The 23,344-nt window shown below is 38.6% G+C and overlaps 1 protein-coding gene across 4 annotated transcripts in view; it reads right to left on the bottom strand.

The window, feature by feature from the left end:
* l3mbtl1b (L3MBTL histone methyl-lysine binding protein 1b) overlaps positions 1-23,079 on the bottom strand; it is a 60,557-nt gene extending 37,478 nt beyond the window's left edge. The window contains exons 1-7 of one of the 4 annotated variants that reach the window (XM_028819024.2): positions 22,813-23,079; positions 12,792-12,950; positions 11,241-11,403; positions 10,414-10,564; positions 9,941-10,094; positions 1,188-1,239; positions 695-789 (exon numbers count right to left, since the gene is read on the bottom strand). In XM_028819024.2, coding sequence (XP_028674857.1) covers positions 695-789; positions 1,188-1,239; positions 9,941-10,094; positions 10,414-10,564; positions 11,241-11,403; positions 12,792-12,902 — 726 coding nt within the window. In that variant the 5' untranslated portion in view covers positions 12,903-12,950; positions 22,813-23,079. Of the gene's footprint in view, positions 1-694; positions 790-1,187; positions 1,240-9,940; positions 10,095-10,413; positions 10,565-11,240; positions 11,404-12,791; positions 12,951-13,552; positions 13,593-21,789; positions 22,153-22,812 lie in introns of those variants that run through there. The other 3 variants (XM_028819020.2, XM_051919081.1, XM_051919082.1) reach the window with 3 other exon arrangements.
* Positions 23,080-23,344: the final 265 nt, after the last annotated feature.

The raw sequence follows: 23,344 nt of genomic DNA, 5'->3' as shown, positions 1-23,344 counted from the left end.
TTTTCTAATTTAGCTGCTTAAGTTCAAAATCTGAGATTCTGAGTCAGAAATTTCACGTGAATACACATACAAAGTCAGTGCTCCGAATTGATAATTTGAAGGAAAGTACCCCAGTTCTCCGAGTTATGAGGCAACACTTACCTATCATCTCATTCAACTATATAAAGTAAAAAAATATAACCTGGTCAGCCAGAAGTGGCATTTATGTGATGATGTGGAGCAACGCAACACAACACACCTTTAATATGTTTCCCTTGCTCCTTATTTTCATGAACAAAAATACTATTGAGTTGCTTTTTTGCCAAACAAGTAACAGATCAATAGTAACCTTTCAGTTTTCCTAAAAACCCAACCAGCAACTCACATAAATGTACTAAATTGGTGAAAAGTCACAAGTCAGAGCTATGAAAACTCAAATAGCACCATTTTGAATAAAATATATATTGTATATTTATAAAATATATTATAATATTATTCTAATTGGCAGCAGTTCACAAATCACTATGTTAATTTTTGTAAGAAAAGCAAAACTTTCAGAATCATAGGAAAAATACCTATGACAACTTCAATTAATAACAAGAATAACTTTCTAATTAAAATAAAATGGTTAACACAAATATGTGTAATCACATCAAGATTTGGTATAATAAAACAGCACTTTGATCAAGGAACCTTAGTATGATTTCCTTCTCACCTCTTTGAAAAGCTTTACAGGAGCAGCTACCATCTTTTCCTCTTCCAGATATGCTGGCCAGCTCCAAACTTTCTTTTTGGCTGGAGCAACTGCTACTGCAGAAAAATAAATCTGTGCCATTCATTATGTGCTTCTTTAAGAAAAAATGAATCACATTCCTGTGAACATACTTAATTTAATCATATAAACTCATACATATTAATGAGTATTAGGCCAAGTACTCACAGAGACTAAACCTCCAATATTAACCTGACATACACACTCACACTAGACAAAGGCCAAAACAGACAAAACAGAAATTGGGTCTGCCCTTAATTCAATATTAGGAATTATTTTTAAAGCAGAAATAAAAGATGTTTGAATTTAACAGGATATTTTTAATACAACTATAAAATTGTGGATTAATGACAATATTGCAAATTGTTAACAAAAAGAAAAAACCTATGAAAACAAAATCCTTTTTCATTAAGAACATATTTTATCAAAAATATACCTTGTTTATTTGGTTTGGCACCTCTTCGTCCTTTGCCACTTCTTGATTTTTCCTTAAAAAATAAGAAAAAATTGATATTTCACCAATCATACATTCATCCATTTACTAAACACACTTTCTAAAAAACTTTATAAAATTCCAGGGGTCCAGAGGTCATCAATCAGCATCAACTACAATGCAGAAAGCAGCCTTAGACAGGGAGCCAATACACTGAGAAAAATGATAGGGCATACAAACACACACACACGCATGAACATCAACATACATGCACACACACACGTGTGCGCACCCAGAACTCACTCCTTCAGGGCCAAATCCAAGTCACTAACTAACTTACAACCACTTTTCTAATAACACAAAGCAATTTTTTAGTCAACGATATTCCAGTTTTCATGTACTTGGTTACAAAGAGTTTGAAAAAGACCAGAGTTTAAATACAATGTAATTCATAAGCAGCAAGGTTGTACTGTAAAACCTGGTTCCCATATATAAATGAAACAAATTCAGTATACGGTTAACCGAATTTACCTAAAGTCCAATTCTCCTGACAACACAGGGAGTGTGAGAATTTTGTTGTATACCATTCTTACAAAAGTGACATGCAATTTGTGGTGACTCACTAAAAGTAGTACTACTAATATTAAAGAAGTGTTTCCCTTCTTAGTGCAGCAGTCTACTTATAATTGAGCCATGTCAGAAGTTATTTTTCTATTTTTCATTTTTGATCAGATGAACTTGCTTTGAAGTTTTGCTGTACATAACCTATTTGTATTTAAACACTATTCGTTAATCACATTTATACCATATCCCTTCTTCTCTGTGTCTTCCTCTAACAGGATCTTTTCCCCTTTTTCCAAAATAAATAATTTAATACTGGAATACATGGAATGTTGACAAGTATTGCTTGACAGACAGACCTTGTCAAACTAAATTGATTTTTCCAGGTATTTTGATTTTTCCCACATCTCCAAGACATGCTCATCATTATTGTACGGATGTGGGTGTAGTCACCCTATTGCACTCTGGGATGGGACCAGCACACTGTCCACAACCAGTTCCTGTCTTGCATTTACAAAAAACACAGATTTGGAAAAGATGAATGAAACAATAGCAAACGGACATCAGGCTGACCAAAAGAACAAACACTGGGAATTTATTCCCTTTCCCAAATGTTTAGTAAATATTTATATTTCAGTACAAACATGTATTGTGGAAAGTACCGGTAAATCTATTGTGTTTAATAATGCATTGTGTGTATTGTAATCATATGGGGACATATAGGTCATTACACAATTTATTTTCAATCTTTATTTACTTCCACAAATATAGAGGAATGCTATACAGTACGATACTTTGTGGTAGAACCTTTGAATATATAATTTTTGAGTTGGCTATATGATTTTCATTATAGTTACTGTTATTATTATGTAACCATCTGTCTGCACTTGTTTGGAAGTCGCAGCTAACACACTCTTCAAGTCATCTGAACCACCTGAGCCACTTTCACATACACACAAGAAAGGATTTTTGTTCACCGGAACATTTTTTCTCTCCAGACAGCAAAAACGTCTTCCCAGGTTATTCAAAGGGTCATGAAGTAAACCTTGACAAGATACCTCATGAAAAGACACAATCATACACACATCATTCCATTTGGAAAATATACATATATATTCCTCTAGTCCTGAGGCCTCATGCATAACGCTGTGCATAGAATTTGCACTATAACATGACGTAAGCACAAAAGCAGAAATGTGCTTACGCTCAAAAATATCCAGATGCATAAATCTGTGCGAATGCCAATTTTCACATTCTTCTGCTCCATACATCCCAGTCAGCGTGAAAAGTAACGCACGTGCCTTCTGTCCCGCCCCAACTCCTCCCAGAATTATGCCTCTTTGAATATGCAAATCAATATAAATAGCCCTTAAGATGCTTGCGGTGCCATATGCGACTTTCGATGAAATACTTTATTGTAGCAGTACTGTCTCTTTCAAACGTACTAACCTCCAATTCCTGTCCTTACTTTTCTTTCTCCAAATACCCAATCGTCACACAATCAGCTCTGTAATAGACGTTAAGCCATCTGTAAGCTTAGAACGCCGATTCTTCAAAACTTTAAAGGAACATTGAAATATCTTCGTAGTACATGTTTAATTATTCTATCCATTTATCTTTCCGGTGTCGTGCCAGCCACAGCAAGAATACAGTGCGAGGCAGGAACAATCCGAGAACGGAGCGTCAGCGGCTTGCTAGCACTGAGGCTCCATGTAGTTAAAGTTAAAGTTTTATCTGTATATTATAATAAACATATTTTGCTGCATTTCATCTTAAAAATGATATCGTCATCATATGTAAATACGCGCTTTATAAAGTGACTCAGGTTGTGCAATATTATAACTATCACAAGTTTACAGTGAGGTAATTGTACGTATAAGTACAAACAGTTCTACAAGGAGCATTTGATGGATTGATTGAGTGTGTTTAGAGTTCTTGGGATGAAACTGTTTCTGAAGTGCGAGTAAAGCAGTTATGGTATTTGGAATAGTTTGGCCATTTCATGGACCATTATATTGTTACAGGTTAATTACAATCAGATGCATTAAACTAAAACAATATACGGTTAATTTCAGTGTATTTATAAAGCCGCGTCAATGATGTGGATCTAAAAAAGAATGGGTAATCACACAGGAACAGTAGCAATACTTTGACACTGGGTGCCGCCAGTCTGCAAAACCGAGCAGAGAACTTGCGTACGACAGGGTATGAGCTACCGTGGAAATGTGCGTGACTTTACACCAAGTTTAGGTTTTATACATCACGATTTGAATGTGGAAACGTTCTTATGCAACATTTTTGTGTGTACAGACCGTTTATACGAGGCCCCTGGTGAAAGTAACATTTGCAACTTTCTTTCAGTGTGAATGCTGGTATCAAAAATAATTGACAACTATGGACTGAGAGCTAGTATATCCAAAGTATTTATTGGGATTCTGTCATTTTTTATTTAAACAGAAAGAGAATAATTGTTAAACTGCAGCCAACATCATGATCTAAAGATAGGAAATAATAACTTTGAGTGTAAACTCTGTTTGATTGGAATTAAAGAGAATATGTATGATCAGAGCAATGTTCACATAAACAACCTTTGTGTTTTTAAGAAGAACACTGCAGCCATTCTCAATCAAATGACAGCAAAGAGATAACCAGGTAGCACTGTGAACTAATCTTACATTTGCAGGTCTTGGTTAAAATTACGCAAAAAATGTAAACAAATTCAGAAACCTCCTTATATGTAAATCTTTATTTGCATTAGCGCAGTGTGTAAAGTTCGTTTTAAATTTATGAATCTGAACCAACACTATGAAAGAGTCAGGATGCATGGCTGTTTAAGATAAACCAAATTATTGCTTCTACTTGACTTTTACTTCCATTTTTACTACTGAATTATTTCAGTACAGTGATCCCCTGCCTATCGCAGAAGTTACTTTCCAGACCCATCCGCGATAGGTGAAAATCCGCGATATAGAAAGACCACTTTTTTTTATAGTTTAAGCCTTAAAATACCCCTCCCACACGCTTTAAAGACATGTAAACTTATTAAAACACACTTTGGATACACAGATGTCGGGCTAAAGATATGAGTAACATAATAATCATCATCAGTTTTACCTTCTCCTGTATGGTCAAGGTCTTCCTCTGGCGCTTAGGCTCACTGCTACCAGAAGGCTTACAAGATGCAGGACACTTGGGAGCCATTGTAGGGCTTAAAACAAAACGAAAAGTTCACAAAAGTTTGCTCAGAAAAGTCGGACCACAAGCAAGGTACGCGATTCGTCGGGGACCCACACTTGCTATTCTTGCGAGCTTACACCACGTTAGCAGCAGCTAATCAGAGCCCAAGAGAATAAAATCCGCTCTGATTGGTTGAGTCTCCTCTTTCAGCCAATAACGGGCTTTGTAAGAAATCATCTGGGTGCTGTAACACAAAACTCTTTGTCTGCTGAAAACCGTATGCTTTGTTATGAATTGAGTGCAAAGTAGACTAACAGGTAGGATGTACTTATTGAATTTTTCCACGATATAGTCGGGGCACAATAGCTGAACCGCGATAGAGTGGGGGATTACTGTATTTATTATAAACAAACATGTGGTCATTCTCCACTTACAAGAGTCTCTAACCATTTGAATGATTCACTCCGGCTCTATTACAATCGCACAGTATTCCCTTTGTGCTATAATACTATCCTGTACCCTGTTTGTTTTTATAAATATAGCACTTTTCACTACTGACATATGCTGCTATTTTTTTAATCAGCTTGCAGGGCTCTAACTAAGTTTAAGAAGTCAAAACAATATTCAGTATCTTGTAATAAACAGCCCTTTGAAATGATTTTCACTTTGAAAAGTGCTATATAAAATAAACATCAGCTAAGAACTGGATTCCAGCCTCTACTTAACACATCCACAATAGTAGTTTTAATTTTCATCCTATGTATTTATAGGGCTCTTTAATAATGTCTAAATATACTTTGCTTATTCAGAAGCACATTCAGAGGAACACCACATTTTTCATTCCTTATAAGCACATTCTATTCAGTACAAACATGTAGGTGTATATCCATCCATCCATTTCCCAACCCGCTGAATCTGAATACAGGGTCACGGGGGTCTGCTGGAGCCAATCCCAGCCAGCACAAGGCAGGAACCAATCCCAGGCAGGGTGCCAACCCACCACAGGACACACACAAACACACCCACACACCAAGCACATACTAGGGCCAATTTAGAATCGCCAATCCACCTAACCTGCATGTCTTTGGACTGTGGGAGGAAACCGGAGTGCCCGGAGGAAACCCACGCAGACACGGGGAGAATATGCAAACTCCACGCAGGGAGGACCCGGGAAGTGAACTCAGGTCTCCTAACTGCGAGGCAGCAGCGCTACCACTGCGCCACCGTGCCGCCCGCAGGTGTATATGTGTACAGAAAATGTAAATTCAGTAGATATGTGCAGAAATACTGTACATATGCTAAAGTCAGGAACCAAACCTGGATTTGAGGAGTGAGAGCCACTGATGTGTGGGGGACTCTCCGATTACTGCAACGTTAAAGCATAGGCCCTAAGCACGATTGCCTCATCATAGTATATTGGTAAAGAAATGCACAGAATTTAACTTAAATGCAATTACTGAAGTATCCTATCATGGCAACTGCTGCCTCCATAATGTGAACACGGTAACATAGTCAGAAAATTACATTGGGTTCTGAGTGGTTTCTGGCGATCCTGCTGTCCCATATTCTGCAAATATTTAGTTTCAGAGTACAATCAAGGTTAAGCATCAACATTGTAATGGAAATATGAATCTCATTGTATTACAAGACTCTGATGATTACTTTTTAAGGCAACATACAGATTTGTGGAGTTGGTGTCTTCATAGATGGGTCATGGATGCGTATGTAATGGAAGTGTTCAGCTCAAACCATTAGCTAGTTCTGGAGTAAACTTAGTAGAAGCATATTTGGTGCCAGTGGTTAATGCTAATACCTCACAGCTGCGGAGCTGGTGGTTCACACCTCACAGTGGGCAATGTCTGTGTGAGTTTTACATTTTATCCCAATAACATGCAAGTTAGGGTGACTGGCTAATCTAACTAAAATGATTCTAGATAAGCAACTGAGTGTGACCCCTGTAACAGATTAACACCCCATTTGCTCCCAATGTTGAGATTTCAAGGGATCTGAGCACAATTCTCAATCACGGTCACGGTGCATGTGGACTTTGCACATTCTTCTCAAGTTCACATGTTCTTTTACTGGTTAATACACTTTTAGCACAAAGATACAGTACAGCAAATTTTAAGCTAACTGTGAGTGAGCTCCCACTTGCACCAGTACAAGTTCTGGTTCCTGAAAACGATTATAAATAATATAGATGTTTTTGTTAGAATATTGATAGCTCCCTGAAGTATATGATTGGGCATGGACAATGGATGAATGGACAATGGCAAAAAAGAGGGATTTATACATTTGACTAAAAGTGCCCTCCTTATTGTGTAGCAATGCCACATAAAAAAATGTTATTTATTTTCTGCAGTCTGTCTGCTATTAGGTTGGCCCATATAGCCTGTGATTGACAGTGGCTCCTCAGAACAGGGGACATCCGGTTGTTTTTTTCTGGTGGAATTTGTATAAATCGTGCCATTTTTCAAAAGGAGATGGGAACAGCCATCGAGGAGGAACAAAGGGATAAGACCTATCTAAACAGATCAGCAGCTACCCGGTCTGCGGGAAAAGGTTCAGCAGCTCCCAAAGGCCTGTCTATATAGGAGGAGGTCAGCGATTCGCTCCAAGAACGTGCATTTTTTGCAATCAGTTATATATAGCGGACTCAAGTCTACTAATTAAAACCTCTTTTTTTTATTTTATTTTTTTTAAAATGACGCAGACTGACTGAGAAACATTTCACAGTTAAGATTTTGACTTTTCTGGGTCGGCTGGCATTCTACAATTCCATCACCCGCTGTTAACAGTTGGCTGGAATTTTGGAATTGTGTGTGAACTTTGGAAGGGGGCTGGGGGTATGATTTTTCCACTCTCTATATTTTTTATTTGCATGTATAGGGGTTATTTTGGGTTGGTGGTGGGGAGGAAAGGGATTGTTGCGGTTTTTTATCTTCTTTACTTTCTCTTTTGTATAACATATTTCTCATTGCTTACAGATGTTGCCTTATAGCTATTTTTTTTTTTTATACTGTATACATTTATGCGTCTGTTTGAGCTGATCATTTCAAAAGGGGCGTACGGCGGGGCTCTGCTGGGTGTGATATTGGCCTAACCTGTTTATCAACCGCCTTAAAGTTAGGAAAGGTGAGCGGTAGCGATCGGCCCTTTGTAGCGTGTCAGGGCTGATTTGTTACAATTGTGCTACTAGCATTTTGCCATGAAAATGACGTAATTAACCACTGTCTACACAAAGACACCAAAAAGCATTCTTATTTCTTCATTATTACTCTTTCTTATGTTAACCTCTAATCTCCAGCTCCCAAATGTACAGCAATTTGTATTTCAAATGAGTTTTCTTGCTTAAAACAGTAAAAGGTGCCACTATCCTGGCAATATTTAACATATTGTTTGTTCAGATCAAGAGGAGCCAGTTGGGTCTAGTTGAGGTAGTTTTGACATGTACCGAGGATGCCCAGTTATGCCCCAATGGAAGATTTATCAGGTATCACTCACTTTGAAGACAAGCTGGGGCAAACCCAGAATAAACCGCATATTGTATCACTCATTTGTCCTTGAAATGCATGGAAATACCTTAGACAGAGCTTGAAAACATTGCCAGGTTTAGGGAATTTACTGATTTACTTTACTGATTTCAACTGTTGAAATGGCCTTGCAGCACTGACAAACCAGGTGGCTAGTAGTAGTGACTCAAGTTGAGACTGAGGATATGTCAATACTACTACATTTTAATTTTAATACGCAGACAATGGTCTGTTTCGGCCTGTCATACACACCACCCAGCATTTTTAACCCCTGACAATGAAGACTTGCGAAATTGCTCCCCAGGGCCATATACTTCTGAAAATGCCAGCTCTGTGTTGCGGTGTGGTGGGGTGAAAATGTATGGCTTTGAAAACGCAGACTCTGATTTGTTTGTGCTTATTACAGTATTTGGCACCTCTGTGTCTGGATCTGCTCTTTACATAGTGTCACTCCTTGACTGGTTAACCTTTCATTGAAGACAACCACGTTCCACCATAGCAGACATACAGTAGATGAGTTGCTTTCCAAAGCGCTTGTTATGTTGCTTACCTATATACATCTGAAATTAAGATATGTACAGTTTAAAATGCTGCATATTTGTGCAAAAGGCAAACAATTCACTTGTCGCTACAGATTGGCAATAAACCCCATGGCCGGCAGCAATCCCATCACTTTAAGGATTTTTTCGGCCAAACATTTTTGGTAGTTTTAGTGTGGATGAAGACACTTCTGTAAATTATGTGAAAACACTAGTGTGGATGGAGATCGTTTTCATTTAAGACCCCTATTTTTAAATTAAAATAGTAGTAATATGTATCTGCAATCAATCAGTTACAATTTGGAACTACCTAAACAGAAATTTGCAAGGTCATAATTTAACAAATGCACAGGCAGTAGTCTATAGAATGTAGAACTTCATAAGTTCACACTGTAGAGTATCTTCTTTCACTCAGTACAGAATCTTACTTGAAATGCAAACTCACTAAAGCTGAGTGGCAGTTTGCTCACTGGAAGTGTGGATCATTGTGCTTGATTATCATATATGGTATGCAGTTATTCTGTAAACATATTATGATAAAAACTGACATGAGTAACCAAATCAAACAAAAATGTACTTTTGGCTACAAAATAAGGACCTACACCTGTTTAAAAAATGTTTTCCGGGGACTACCATCCACTTTCCTATAACCTAACCCAAGTGAAAGAAAGAAATCCGTGCTGAGCTACGCACTTAAGTTGTCACCTTAACTTAGTTGAAAACCATGTGGTTTTCCTCAATATACAGACATGAATCAACCCACCTCTAAATATCTTTAAGCACTGCTAACTAAACAAAAAACAATCTTGTCTTCACTTCAGTAAAGAAATAAGCTCTGCACACTTTCATGTCTTTCATCTGCACAGCAACATTTTGTAACTGCCAAATGTGAACTAAAGACATGTAATATGTGAACTGTCCCAATAAAGGAGCAAAAAATGCTCACCTCCTCTTCCTCAGGATTTTCTTCTTCATCATCATCTGAATCCATGAACAGTTTCCTTTTCTTTCTAATTCGTTTCAGAGGGCGGTCACTGTCATCACAATGTTTAACTGCATTTGCTAAATCTTTCTGTTCAGTGGGGCTACTTTTGGAATTGCTGACAAAGAAAATAAGGCAAACTTACACAGTGCATGATATAATAAAACATACGTTAACATTAATGCTACCTGTTCAACCACATCATACGGAGCAGCTCCAGTACTTACAAGTGTATACCATCATATTTAGAGAAGTGCTGTGAACTTTGACTTCAAAAATAATCTTATCTCAATCTTTTGATACGATTTTTAAACATTTTGTTTTATGTATATCATCATGCTGTATATACTGTGAATCAATACAATCACAAATTAAATTACAGACATTTCGCCATTTCTCCAGTAAAGTTTAACCTTTCTGAGCTTATGTTTCCATACCTATTTTGTGCATGTATGCAGCCCTTGCTGCAAAATTTGCCCTCGATGAAATTCTCAATGCTGCCAGAGACCCCACACATTTGGCAGGAGACCACTTCAACACTTGGAGCCTCCTCAAGGTTGATCAAGACTGGGGATGGAAGAACTGATTCTGGAATAGTAATTAACAAAATAATAATTTGCAAGCTTGCCGAGGCAGAAGAAATGTAAACATCAAGGGGTACCCTTCTGATATGCAGAATCATTATAAAATTTAATATATTTTACCTCTTTAAAGCATTTTGATTAAGGAAGCATTACAATAATAAATCCTAAATGATACACAATATCAAACATGGGACGTACATCAAATCATTTTCACTCCTCATTTCTGCCACTGAATGATATAAAATATCACCCAAGAGAAAAAAAAGGCCTAAAATTGCTCCAGGGTGAAAAGAAAAGAAGACATCCAACCAAGACATGCCGGCACCTTCTGACGAATAGCTAGACAGCTGTTAGCTAGATGTGCATACATTTTATTAAAACCCTTTAGTATAACATAGGTTTCATCCATTGTGAAATGAAGAGTGCAGAATTCCATCAACTAAACAAGAATAATTGGCAAGCTAGCATGTAGCAACAGCTAGTACCCACAAAAACAGCTCTTAAACTGACAGTATCTGGAAATCTCTGATGTATTTTAACATTTCACGTTTCCACTCGATTCAACCAAGCAATTCAAGAAGTTTACCAATGCCAGTGTCAAAACAGTAAACTGTATCAAGACCTTGGCTCTTCAAACCATGCAGCTGTACATATACACTTTCCTTACATGACACGCTTACCTTCAGATGGTTTGGCATTTTTTGTGTCTTTCTCTGATGTGGACATGGTCAACTTGTTGGCAAGGGACTGGTCAGAGATGTTACTGGTGCTGGCAGTGGACTGCAATGCATCCATTTCTGTGTCTGTAATAATCTCTAATGTTCCAAATTCATTGACACGGAACTATCAGAAAGAATGGCAAAAAAAAAAAACACAAACACAAAATGCCAGTTTATTCCATTTAAAAAGAGAAGTGATTATTTAAAGTTATTTAAAGTTTCACTGAATATATTTTTTCATGACACAAAATCAAGCAGAAATTCCATTATACAGTGTCACACAGGAGAACATGGGAGGTAGTCAATGGGCTTGGTTGGGTGCGTGATGCTGAGACAAGGGATGGTGGGATGCACTAATGCCTTTTGCTCTCTCTCCTCCAGACCCTCCAAAAAGGGACCGCAAAGCCCTACAACAGATAGTGAAGACAGCTGAGAAGATCATCAGTGTCTCTCTTCCCTCCATCATGGACATTTACACCACACGCTGCACCCGCAAAGCCACCAGCATTGTGAATGATCCAACACACCCTTCACATTCACTGTTTACACTCCTGCCATTGAGAAAAAGGTACTGAAGCATTCGGGCCCTAATCACCAGAACATGCAACAGTTTCTTCCCCCAAGCAGTCAGACTCCTGAACACTCATGGACCAGTCTGATATCTGATATATGTGTTCTGTTCTACATGGTTGCACATGTTTGCACATTTCACTCACACGCACCTTGTTATACGTTATGTGTCTTTATGTTATGTGTCATGGATTCTTCGTTGTCCTGTGTTTTATGTAGCACCATGGTCCTGGAGGAACATTGTTTCGTTTCACTGTATGCTGTACTACTGTATATGGATGAAATGACAATAAATACTCTTGACTTGAACAGAAGCCTGCATAAAAAAAATGTAACGCTAAGGAGGCTACTGAAAAGAAATCAATGAAGTAAGATTAGAGAGAACGGGATCGGTGGGAGCCACTGGTGGGAGGAAGCTGTTGACCATCCCATCTGCTTCATAACTACACCCCACTCACAATGCATAGATGTGGATTCAAGAGACTTCCCCAGAATTCTCCAGACCTGCTCTCTTGTGACTAACGTCTGCTCCTCAATTTGATGGACTTCCTCCATGAGATATTCTATGCAAGTGATGCAGACATCAAGTCTGCTACTAATGAGCAGTTGCACAGGCAAGACAAAAATGTCTCATTTGAATGACACAGAAACATTTTCTGAACTTCCCAACAAATACAGTATATCAGCATTCACAGCAATTATGCTGAAAAATAAAACTTGTTTGGTTTAACTGACATTTCTTTTATGAAGTCAGATATGCCTTTTAGCGAACATTGTCAGTATCTAATCACATAAGCGGCACAACAAATACACATTACTGACAAGAATTCACATAGGATGGTAAACACGAAGATTCATTAAAGGAGCAGAGTGGTAATTTGGAATCTTTTAAGATTATCTACGCTCCCCCCAAATGGATTTGGAGGTGGCAAGTGAATTTACCCGTATGTTGCTACCAGGAAGCGTTGCAATTCCATCCTTCCAGTCAAAAGCTTTCATCATATCAAACTCTATCCCAGAAGCTGGGGCATCCGCCTGTGTTTTTTCCTCCATCTGCACAAGGGTAGAGGGAGGAGGACCCTGGGCAGTATTTCTACCTGCCTAAAAAAGACAGAGAGAGAGGGAGAAAGATCAGCATTTGCATTAATACAGCAGCAATAGTGATTTCCATCCAAGCAGAATTTAATACCCAATTAGGTGTACTTAAAGGGAAAACTTTGCAACCCTATTGTATCAAGTCAAGTCAAGTTGGGGATGCAGCAGAAAATATAAAAGTTTAAAAAAAAAAAAAAAAAATTCTCCATAGAAAATGCTGCGGCTCTTTCTCTGCTTTACTGGCACAGACCAAAGTTAGATATTTTCCTCAAAGAACAATGATGCAATCTAGGAACACAATGTATAATCCATTCTTTTTCTGAACCAATTTTTCAGCACAGAGTCACATTAAGTGGAAGGCACCTTACACAGACCACTGCAACAGGTAAGAGTAACAAGTGTGGTACATAGTCACATATGTAGAAAGTACAGATATAAAAGCTTCCATACCAAACAGACAACACATCAGCACATACAACCCATATCAAAAAGACAACTTTAAAAAGATCTGAAAGTATCACTTATTTACCTAAACAGAGAAACTGAAATTTTTATGTGTTTACCACTGTAAAGCTGCCCCTACTCTAAACATTTGATAGGAATTTTACTTGCCTTTTGCTTATATAGATTCATCATGGCTTTGTGTAAAGAGAACTGTGAACTTCTTATTTGCATGAGTTACGAAGGTAGACTGCCTCTTCTCCAAATGTTTTAACATCAAACTATCGAGCCCTCCCGGGCTTTGGCCATTAATTTCCTCTGTGCTCTGCATGCAAATCCAATCATCCATTCTGGAAACACATTTCTTAATTGTTTTCAAAAACGCTAACAGTCTACTTTTTTTGCCCAAATCTCTACTTAAACTATTGTTTTTAAATGATGCCTGCTGTCCGTCTACAGAATGTGAAATAAAGGAGGAGTGATGAATAAATAGCTTAAAACCAAAACATCTTTCATTTACTTCTACAGAATGATAGAGGATTTGTAAAAGACATTTCAAAATGACTAACTGAAAATGTATAGAGACTGCGGAAAAAGCCAGTCATCTTCTCCTCAAACCAAATAGATTGCCACTGCTTTATTAAAACCTAATTTAGAAAGAAATCCAAAAATATTAATAATGAAAAAACTATCAGTTGCCATTTAAAGTATACTGAATAAATTCCTAATGTATACCCACTAGTTGTGTTTACTCTCACATAACCATTCCTCCATTTCTTTCACACCCATCTTATGTATTACAGGAATGCTGAAGTATTACCTGAAGGCCCTGGAAACCAACCTCAGATTTGACTCCAATCCACTGCAGAAAATCCTAACACACATATTTACACCAGAAATATTTTGAATTAACAAGAAACTTAATGCATATTTGTGAGCTGCTGGGAGGAAACTGAAGCACCAGGAGAAAATCCATGCAGATACAGAGAGAAAAATACATAAAGCTGACATAACTTGGGAATGGACTTGTAGCCCCAGAGCTCTGAGGCAGCTATGCTAACCTTCACTTCAAATATAAATGTCTCCTGATTCAATGAATATACTGCCATAAACACAGCAGATCTATGATAAATGTGTGGTACAGTCCATGGTAAAATTCCAACTCTGCAAATGTGCTGCCAAGTACAGTACATCTATAAGACAGAATGGTGGTGCAGTGGCGAACGCTGCTGCCTGAAAGCTCAGAGGACAAAGCCACTGTGTCTGTGAAGTTTGTAGATGCCCTTTGGCTTTTCTTTGCATGCACTAATTTTCTAGTACATCCTACAGATGTGCAGTATTTTATAATTGTATATATTTGTTTAATGCCTTTAAACTATGTGACTTCAGGATAGCATCCAGTGCATCTGCTTATGTTCGTTTTAACAATTGGAGCACACGTAGTTTAACCAACACACTCGGGTGACACAGCGAGTTGAAAGCGGGAATTCAATTGTCATCCAAAGCGTTAACCAAAACACCACACTGCAGTCTCTAAAGAGGCCCAGGATGAGTAAATGTGAATGCGCTCGATGAAGGACTGGTGTCCACCTAGAGTTACCTCCTGCAGAGACAGGCTTCTGGTCTCTGTGTCCTTCAAACAGATACAGTGGGTTCAGAGAATGGAAGAACAAATGATCGTTTATGCAAAGTTACATTAAAATTGGGGTTCTATAAAACTTTTTTAGATAATATTAAATACTAAACAAATAAAGGCTCACTAATATTACATTTTTAGATTATTTATTTATAAAAGCACATTGAAAACAAAAGAAGTTGCGCCTGAATGCTGTACAAAGAAGCATTAAAATAAACACAGTACAAGCAATCACAGAGAAGCAGATCAATAAAAACAACCAAATTAAAACCATGAACCATTATACACAGTGAAAGGTGGGAGAAAAAAAGTAGATCTTGAGCTGAGTTTTAGAAACCTCAATAGAGGTTGAAGACCTGATGTGGAAAGGCAAGTCATTCCCAAGCCGAGGAGCAACAACTGAAAAAGCTCAGTCTCCCCTGGACTTCAGCCCAAGATCTTGGAATTACAAAGCTTAGATGTCCAAATCACCTCAGTGCCGCGTAGGGGCACCTACTTAATAACGTGGTCCAATTTTTTAACTACCAAGCTAACACTCTGTTTATAGCACGTCTAGCTATTTGACACTACTGAAAAGCCATTATTTGGTAAAGAAACTTTACTTGCAACAATTAGTGTCTTGTGACAACAGTGGTGGACATTATTCAAACAAGCCGTTCAGCCACTCACAAGATGAAATATTTTTTCATTTAATTTTCAGAAATCCTCTTAATTTTGCAGGTTTTCACTCAAAATTTATTCTGTAGGAATGAAACTGTTGTAATACATCACACTCTAGTATACTCCTTAAATTTAGGTTCCTTTCAACCCAAAGATATTTAAAGCACAGGAACTCCATCCATGCATTTGCTGTACTCACATTATTCAATTCAGGGTCACAGAGGCTGGAGTGTTACCCAGTAGTCTGGGCTATTCTACAAATTACAAGGCCGTCACATGGCACAGTCACCTCCACTAGAGTGGCCGCTTAACGTAGTGCACAGTATTGGGATGAGAACAGCCCAACACTACACAGACAAGGACCAAGATGGGAATTCAGAGCACTAATCACAATATCACCTTCCACACAAAATAATTTTCTTCCTTACTATATGTAGTCATTATATCCATTTGCTAATTCCATGAAATGTGCTATATACAAGGCTTTATTTTTATTGTACTGCTCAGCTGGCATATTTGACACTGTGTTGTAATCTCATTAGTCCTATAAAATGTGCATGCTTTTCAATTTAGTATATAAAATAAAATTTGATCTAATGAAAATAAGCTTACAGGAAAATGAAAAGTTTCAATTGTAATGTTAAGTTTAGCGTACATCATATTTCAATACATTATTTCTGAAGAGAAGGGTTCTGGTTGTGTCCAAAGGACTTAATGATTTCTATGTTTGTTTGTGGATAAGCTGATCCAAAACTTTTAATTGTTTCATACATTTTATACATGTATATATATATTTATTGCTCAAAAAATTAAAGAAATACTTTAAAAACACATCAGATCTCAATGGGGAAAAAAAAATCATGCTGGATATCTCTACTGATATGGACTGGGTAAAGTGTTAGGAAGGAAAGGATGTCACATCATTTGATGGAAATAAAAATTATCAACCTACAGAGGGCAGAATTCAATGACAGCCTGAAAACCAAAGTGAAAAAATTATGTGTCATGCTAGTCCATTTTGCCGAAATTTCATTGCAGCAACTCAAAATTGGCGATGTGGTGGCTCTGACGCTAGGGATCTGCACTGGCAGTCGGAAGGTTGCTGGTTTGAATTCCATAAATGCCAAAAGAGACTCTGCTCTGTTGAGCATAAAGCAAGGCCCTTAACCTGTAATTGCTGAACGCTTTGAGTAGTGAGAAAAGCGCTATATAAATGCAAAGAATTATTATTATTAAAATTGTATTCAGTCTGTCACATGTGCTCAGGGTGAACCTTCTCTCATCTGTGAAAAGCACAGGGCGCCAGTGGTGAACCTGCCAATTCTGGTATTCTATGGCAAATGCCAATCGAGTTCCATGGTGCCGGGCAATGAGCACAGGGCCCACTAGAGGATGTCGGGCCCTCAGGCCACCCTCATGAAGTCTGTTTCTGATTGTTTGGTCAGACACATTCACACCAGTGGCCTGCTGGAGTTCATTTTGTATGGCTCTAGCGGTGCTTATCCTGTTTGTCCTTGCCCACAGGATCAGATACCGGTCCTGCTGATGGGTTAAGGACCTTCTACGGCCCTGTCCAGCTCTCCTAGAGTAACTGCCTGTCTCCTGGAATCTCCTTCATGCCCCTGAGACTGTGCTGGGAGACACAGCAAACCTTCTGGCAATGGCAGGTATTGATGTGCCATCCTGGAGAAGTTGGACTACCTATGCAACCTCTGTAGGGTCCAGGTATCGCCTCATGCTACCAGTAGTGACACTGATCGTAGCCAAATGCAAAACTTGTGAAAAAACAGAAAAGAAGAGGAGGGAAAAATGTCAGTGGTCTCCACCTGTTAAACTATTCCTGTTTTGGGGGTCGTCTCATTGTTGCCCCTCTATTACACCTGTTGTTAATTTAATTAACACCAAAGCAGCTGAAACTGATTAACATCCCCTTGTGCTACTTAAATGACCAGATCAGTAGCCCAGACGTTTCACTGACTTGATGCTATACTCTCATTACAAAGTGTTCCTTTATACATAGCAGTTTATATATATATATATATATATATATATGGGGGGGGTTGTTCAAAAAGATTCTGCACTTTTATATTTTTGTTGGAAACAGTGAAGGCAGGAGGAGCAGTAATTGGGCATTAAAAAGTTGGTATAACGCTGAGAAAATTGCATTGCACACAAAGGTAACTATGTAGAAAACTGATGTAATTTGTTTCTGAAAATCTTAATAGAGTTACAAAAAAATGCAGAAACTTTTTGAACGTCCCTCGTATTTATCTGTTTAAATTGTTTTAAAGGTTTTCCATTACTTGGATTCATGACCTAGGGATGTAGGACAGGAAGCAGCCCTGAAGAAAATAACGATGCCTTGCTGAGCCGAGCCCACAACTCCTAACTCATTCATCACCAATTTACCTAGTGCTCAAATCCTTATGATGGGGGGAAAATCCAAATGAGTAAGAAAAAAAATCACTGCAATAATACAAAACAAGTCCCAGACTCCTTTAACACTGCTGATGACGCAGTATCAGTAGAAGTGCTTTCCAGCAAAGAAGAGACAGCTAAGGAGTTGAAGATAAAGCTATTAAATAAATAAGAGGTAAAGAGCAATATGTCTCTTAGCGTGAGCAAGTCAAGAAGCTGATTGTAGAGAAGGATGAGTAAAGTCCATCAGACCCCTGTGGATCCTAACTGACTTCAACAGATACAAGTAGAAAGCACATTAAATGGCTCAGTCACAGCCTGGTATGCAAACTGCACAATGCCACAAAGAAAGGCCCCACAGTAGGCAAGTAAAACAGCTCAGTTCATTACAGGGCAATAATGCTCACTTTAACGCAGGACAATTATGACAGGAGATTCTTAAAGAAAGCACGCTCAATCAGCTTATACGTCACACACCCCACTAACGGACTGTTTGTCCCCCTGCCATCTAGCAAGTGATAGCATAGTATTTTCTGCCATACCAGATACTACAATACACATTTAATCTTTTCCCATTAAAGTGCAAGCCAAAAGTGATGTGTTTGTTACATGTTACTTTCCCCAAGTACTTTGTCATGATAGCTGAGAAGTGAAGGAGAGAGTCCTGACTTCAATTCAAATGTCAGTCCTATGAGGCTTTAGTTTAATGTTTACGATATGCGCAGATTACTCGGGAGGTAACTGTTGTAACAATATTTTAGCAAAAAAGCATGTATTTTTCACGTTTTGAGCATACAACTGGATAAATTAACACGTGCATTATGCCTACACGAATAATGCAAGATTTTTTTTTCTTCCTTTTTCCATTTTTTCCCATCCTTTATCACTGTACAGCATTGGTCACTAAAAAGTTTTCTCAGCCACCACTGCAAGGTACAAGGGGTAAGTAACATGAAACAAATGATGCTTTAAGATGTTTGCACTCACCCTCTATTTTACATTACTATTAACCAGCTTTATTATAAATCATGTTTTAATTATTACCCCTACTGTGTTATTCCTGGACATTCTGTACCTCAGTTAAATATATTATACAATTGTCAGTTGTACCATTGTGTCATTTACTGTATATACATAAATTCAAATGTAATCTGATTTTTTTTTCTTCAATATTCATTTTGTACTGCATCCGCTTGCTCCTTATCTATGCACACATTTTTCCAAATCAAAGTAGCTTAGGCCCGGCAGCTCAGCAGGTACAAAGCGAGAAGTAACCCCGGGCAGGGTGCTAGTTCATCAAAGGCCAAACTCACATTGGGCTAATGTAAAGTTACCTTCCTCTTCTTCTAAAGCTTTACCCACTTTCATGTAGGGTCTCTGTATTGGACCACTCTTGTCTGCTTCGGTCATTTTATTCTCTGTCGTGACACCTCCGTATTGATGACTCTGCTCCCCACATGGTTTATTTCTATTCTCATTATATGTCTGTATCACTTTAACCTTCTTTCCTGTACGTTCTTTGAGATTTCCCCAACTTAACTGTACCTCCGATTCTCTCATTCCTGAACCTGTCGAGCTTTGTTACTCCACACATCCCTGTCAGCATTCTCATTTCTGTAGCATCCAGTTTCCTTTCACACACGTTAACTGTCCAGGTTTCTAATCCATATAATGCTGGCATAATAATAATAATAATAATAATAATGCAATTTATTTATGATCACTGTTGTTGTACCTTTCACTCCTTGCACTGAGTCTATGATCACATAACATTGCCAATACCTTTCCCCAATTTTGCAACTTCATAAAGCTCTGTGGTTAATTTCTAGATCTTGCACTTTATTCTCCGTTATTGCCGATTGTAGATATTTGAGCTTTTCCATCCTTTTCTCTGGAAGTTAACATCTCTATCTTGTTCTTGTCCCTTAACTCTTAGATATTGTCTTTTCCCTACTAGTGTAAAGTCTCTAATTCACCTAATACTAACTTCTTTGTGAAAACTGGAATACCCAGTGACGAGCACAAGCAAACACTGAGGAATGTGGAAACTCCACACGGTGGCGAGACGAAGGGTTCAACCCTCGTCTCCTGGAGCAGTGAGGCAGTACTGTCAACCACTGTGCCATAACACCTACCTATGCCTCCATTTATTTATTGTTATGCGCAGTCTGTGTTTCCTGCAATACATTATTGGGCCAGTTATTTCACCGAATTTTCAGTGCTTCTACACCAAAGGGAATAGCTGAAAATACGGCTTACTAGTCTTTAAAATATGAGGATTAATATAAATATAAAAATCTGAATTAGTGTAAGCTGCCATAATTAGGGGTGTTGATATGAAATATAATGATTTATTTCATGAGGTAGAAGTACATACTTAAAATAAACAAGAATAGTTGCAAACATTTGAATAATAAAATGTGCACCAATTTAAACGTTTATAGTCTAAATTTGTCATTTTCCCCCATAGTAAAGGATCAAGCATAGCAATATATTCATAAATCACTGACCTTGAAATAGTCCAAAACAACACCCCAAATGCCTATATATGAAATGTGTCCATGTAAACCTTCTGGGAGTGACTCCTAGAAAGCTAGGACCACCGGCAAAGAATTAAATACCAAAAATATTGTAATTGTGATCAGCAACTTCGAAAAAATCATAAAATAACACTCCATATGTCTATATTATCGATCCCATTTTCTCTAGGTTTTGCGAGGAGAAACTTTGACCACTTGTTTCACATGGGGGGGGGGGGGGGGCACCCCTGGGGTCGACTGATGTGCCATGCACAACCCCAAGTCCTCCTTGTCATTTTTGTTAGAGACACCTATTACTTTTCTATTTATTATAAAGGTGTAATTTCCTACATAGAATATAGTCCGAAAATTAACTTAAAAAAATGAGGATTTTCGGGTCTATATGAGCAACAATGGGAGAACCCAAAAAAGATCGACATCTTGCATAACTATATATGAAGCCGAGTAGGACGGTACATGATATGTGTGATTTTCCTCGTGCCATCAAGTGAAGAGGCGCCAGAAAAAAAAAATATTTACAAAGCGTTTATAAGTAATGCTTACAAACACAATACAATTAGCTTATTACTTAACAATCCTAAGATCAAGTTCTTATTGCTGCTAGCCATCAGCACGAATCTCTGGACAGTAACATAAGCATGCAATGCTTAACAGTTTAATTTGCAAAGTTAACCCTACACCAAACTTTAAACACTAAAATATACCATGCGGGGGATACCCGTCTAGCATGCTTTGGACCAGAAGTGCTTTAAATGTGATCTCATTTTTAAAAGTACACCTCTAGGATATGAAACTCAAGAATCCTAAGTCTGACGTTCAAACTTCATGTTTTGTGTCGCAGCAACGCAACGCTTCCTTGAGCCTTCCAGCACTTCGCTTACGGTGCCGCGAGAATCTAACACTCGGTAATAAAGAAAAGTTGGGAAGCCGAACTCCAGCCGTGTATAGAAACCCAGGCCCCGCTAGAGGGCGACGAATGTGGTTTCATTATTTTTGTTCTCGCTTTCAAATAATGCTACAATAATAAGGAGACTGCGAGATCGCGTGTACGCGTTTTAATTTTCCACAGATTTCTTCTAAAGGGTTGTATTAAAAAACATTCCTCGGGTCCGTTGCTCGGTATATAATAATAAAAAAAACGTTTCCTCACCATTCGCCCGTCGCCACAAACTTCACCTAATCGGCGAAGTTCGTCTTACACTTGTTTTACCGATATTTGATTTTTTTCTCGCCTGCCTCGTAAAATACCGTGCCCGGCGAGAGCACACACGGCCCAGCCTTAACATGACCTAGCACTTGAAAAGCAAAACAAGTCTATTATTATTATTATTATTTAAATTCTCGGTTGGACGTGTTTTCCTTTTATTAAGTGACAAGCGGTGCGACACTGCCGGCCTCAAATACTGATGGTGACTGAGATCCAAAACAAATCGCTGCGCTGCTCCAGTTTTCTTTTCGCTACGGACGTAATATCCACGCGACGTGAATAAACGCGCACGGTCCAGGTGCGTTCAGAGGAATTTCAGTGCTCACTACCCCCCATATTCGCCCCCCGCCCTCATCACTAATAAATAAAGTGTAATGTGGAGCGCCCATGATTAGAGTCATACAAAATGGCGGAGCAGAGGGGGGAAGGCCCCCAAACATGCTAAAACTATGTTATTAACGTGCACGCGAGTAATTTTTTGAACTCGCACTCATAAGAGAAAAGGCACCTAAACGAACTGCGACTATTCTCCCCAATTCCGAGCTCCTTTTTCCGAAGTTAATTCAACACTTTCCTCCGCCCCCTCCTCCCTTGTGACGGCGCTTGCATCTCGGGTAATCGCAATCACATTTCATCTGACAGAAAGTTTTCCCAGGGTCGCGTTTCTTAACGGAAAACCACCGGCGAGCCACGTCGCGGGACCCCGCCACACATCCACGTCCCGCCTTACCCCGCACCGCGTCGCCCCTTCCTCTGTTTATTTCCAATTACAGACACACAATTGCCCGTAATTTCTTGTCTGCAACTTGCTCCGTATTATTGGAGAATTTTACAATTTCTCTAAAGGGTAGCGTGGACCGAACCTCACAGAACCTGTAAAACAACCTGGCATCTTTGCTTTGCGCCGACTGTTAGGATTCGCGGGGGTAAAACAAAGAAAATATTCACCGTTTTTAAGGAACTCACCTCCTTTCTGTAACTCTATTTGGTGCTGGATGTTGGGCACAACGCGCATGCGCCAGAGATACGCTCTTCTGCCAACTTCTGGACAAACTTTAGCAGAGCTGCTCGTGGAAGGTGTGCGTCTCGGAATCTTCCTCTCGTTCGCTTATCTGTATCGCAAGTGTTCGAAATAATCACCATCTACAAAGCCGCGACCGATAAACTGCTCATTTTGCTTAGTGCACAGCTTCGTTCTTTGTGACGGAATGCATATCCGCAGTAGAACAGAGTTAGTCGTCATCACCTAAAACATCAGCCGACAAAGGAGTTCCAAACGTCAACAGTTAGAGCCGCATATGTGTTACGGGGTCCGATAAAAAAAAGTCAAACGAGGGCGGCATGTATTGGTGTGCCGCCAAAGAGCAAAACACATCGAGAATTATGTGAAGGAGGGCTTGAAGTAAAAAATGAGGAAAAATGAACAAACAAGTCAACTTTTCCCTTATACGCGTGTCGTTTGGAGTTAATTGGCAGCTTCTTTCAAAAATTAAAAGAA

Source organism: Erpetoichthys calabaricus, chromosome 14 (genome assembly GCF_900747795.2).
Source record: "Erpetoichthys calabaricus chromosome 14, fErpCal1.3, whole genome shotgun sequence".
In the NCBI taxonomy this organism is placed as follows: Eukaryota; Metazoa; Chordata; class Cladistia; order Polypteriformes; family Polypteridae; genus Erpetoichthys; species Erpetoichthys calabaricus.
Note: the sequence above shows the minus strand (reverse complement) of the source record. Positions and strands in the feature narration are given on the sequence as shown.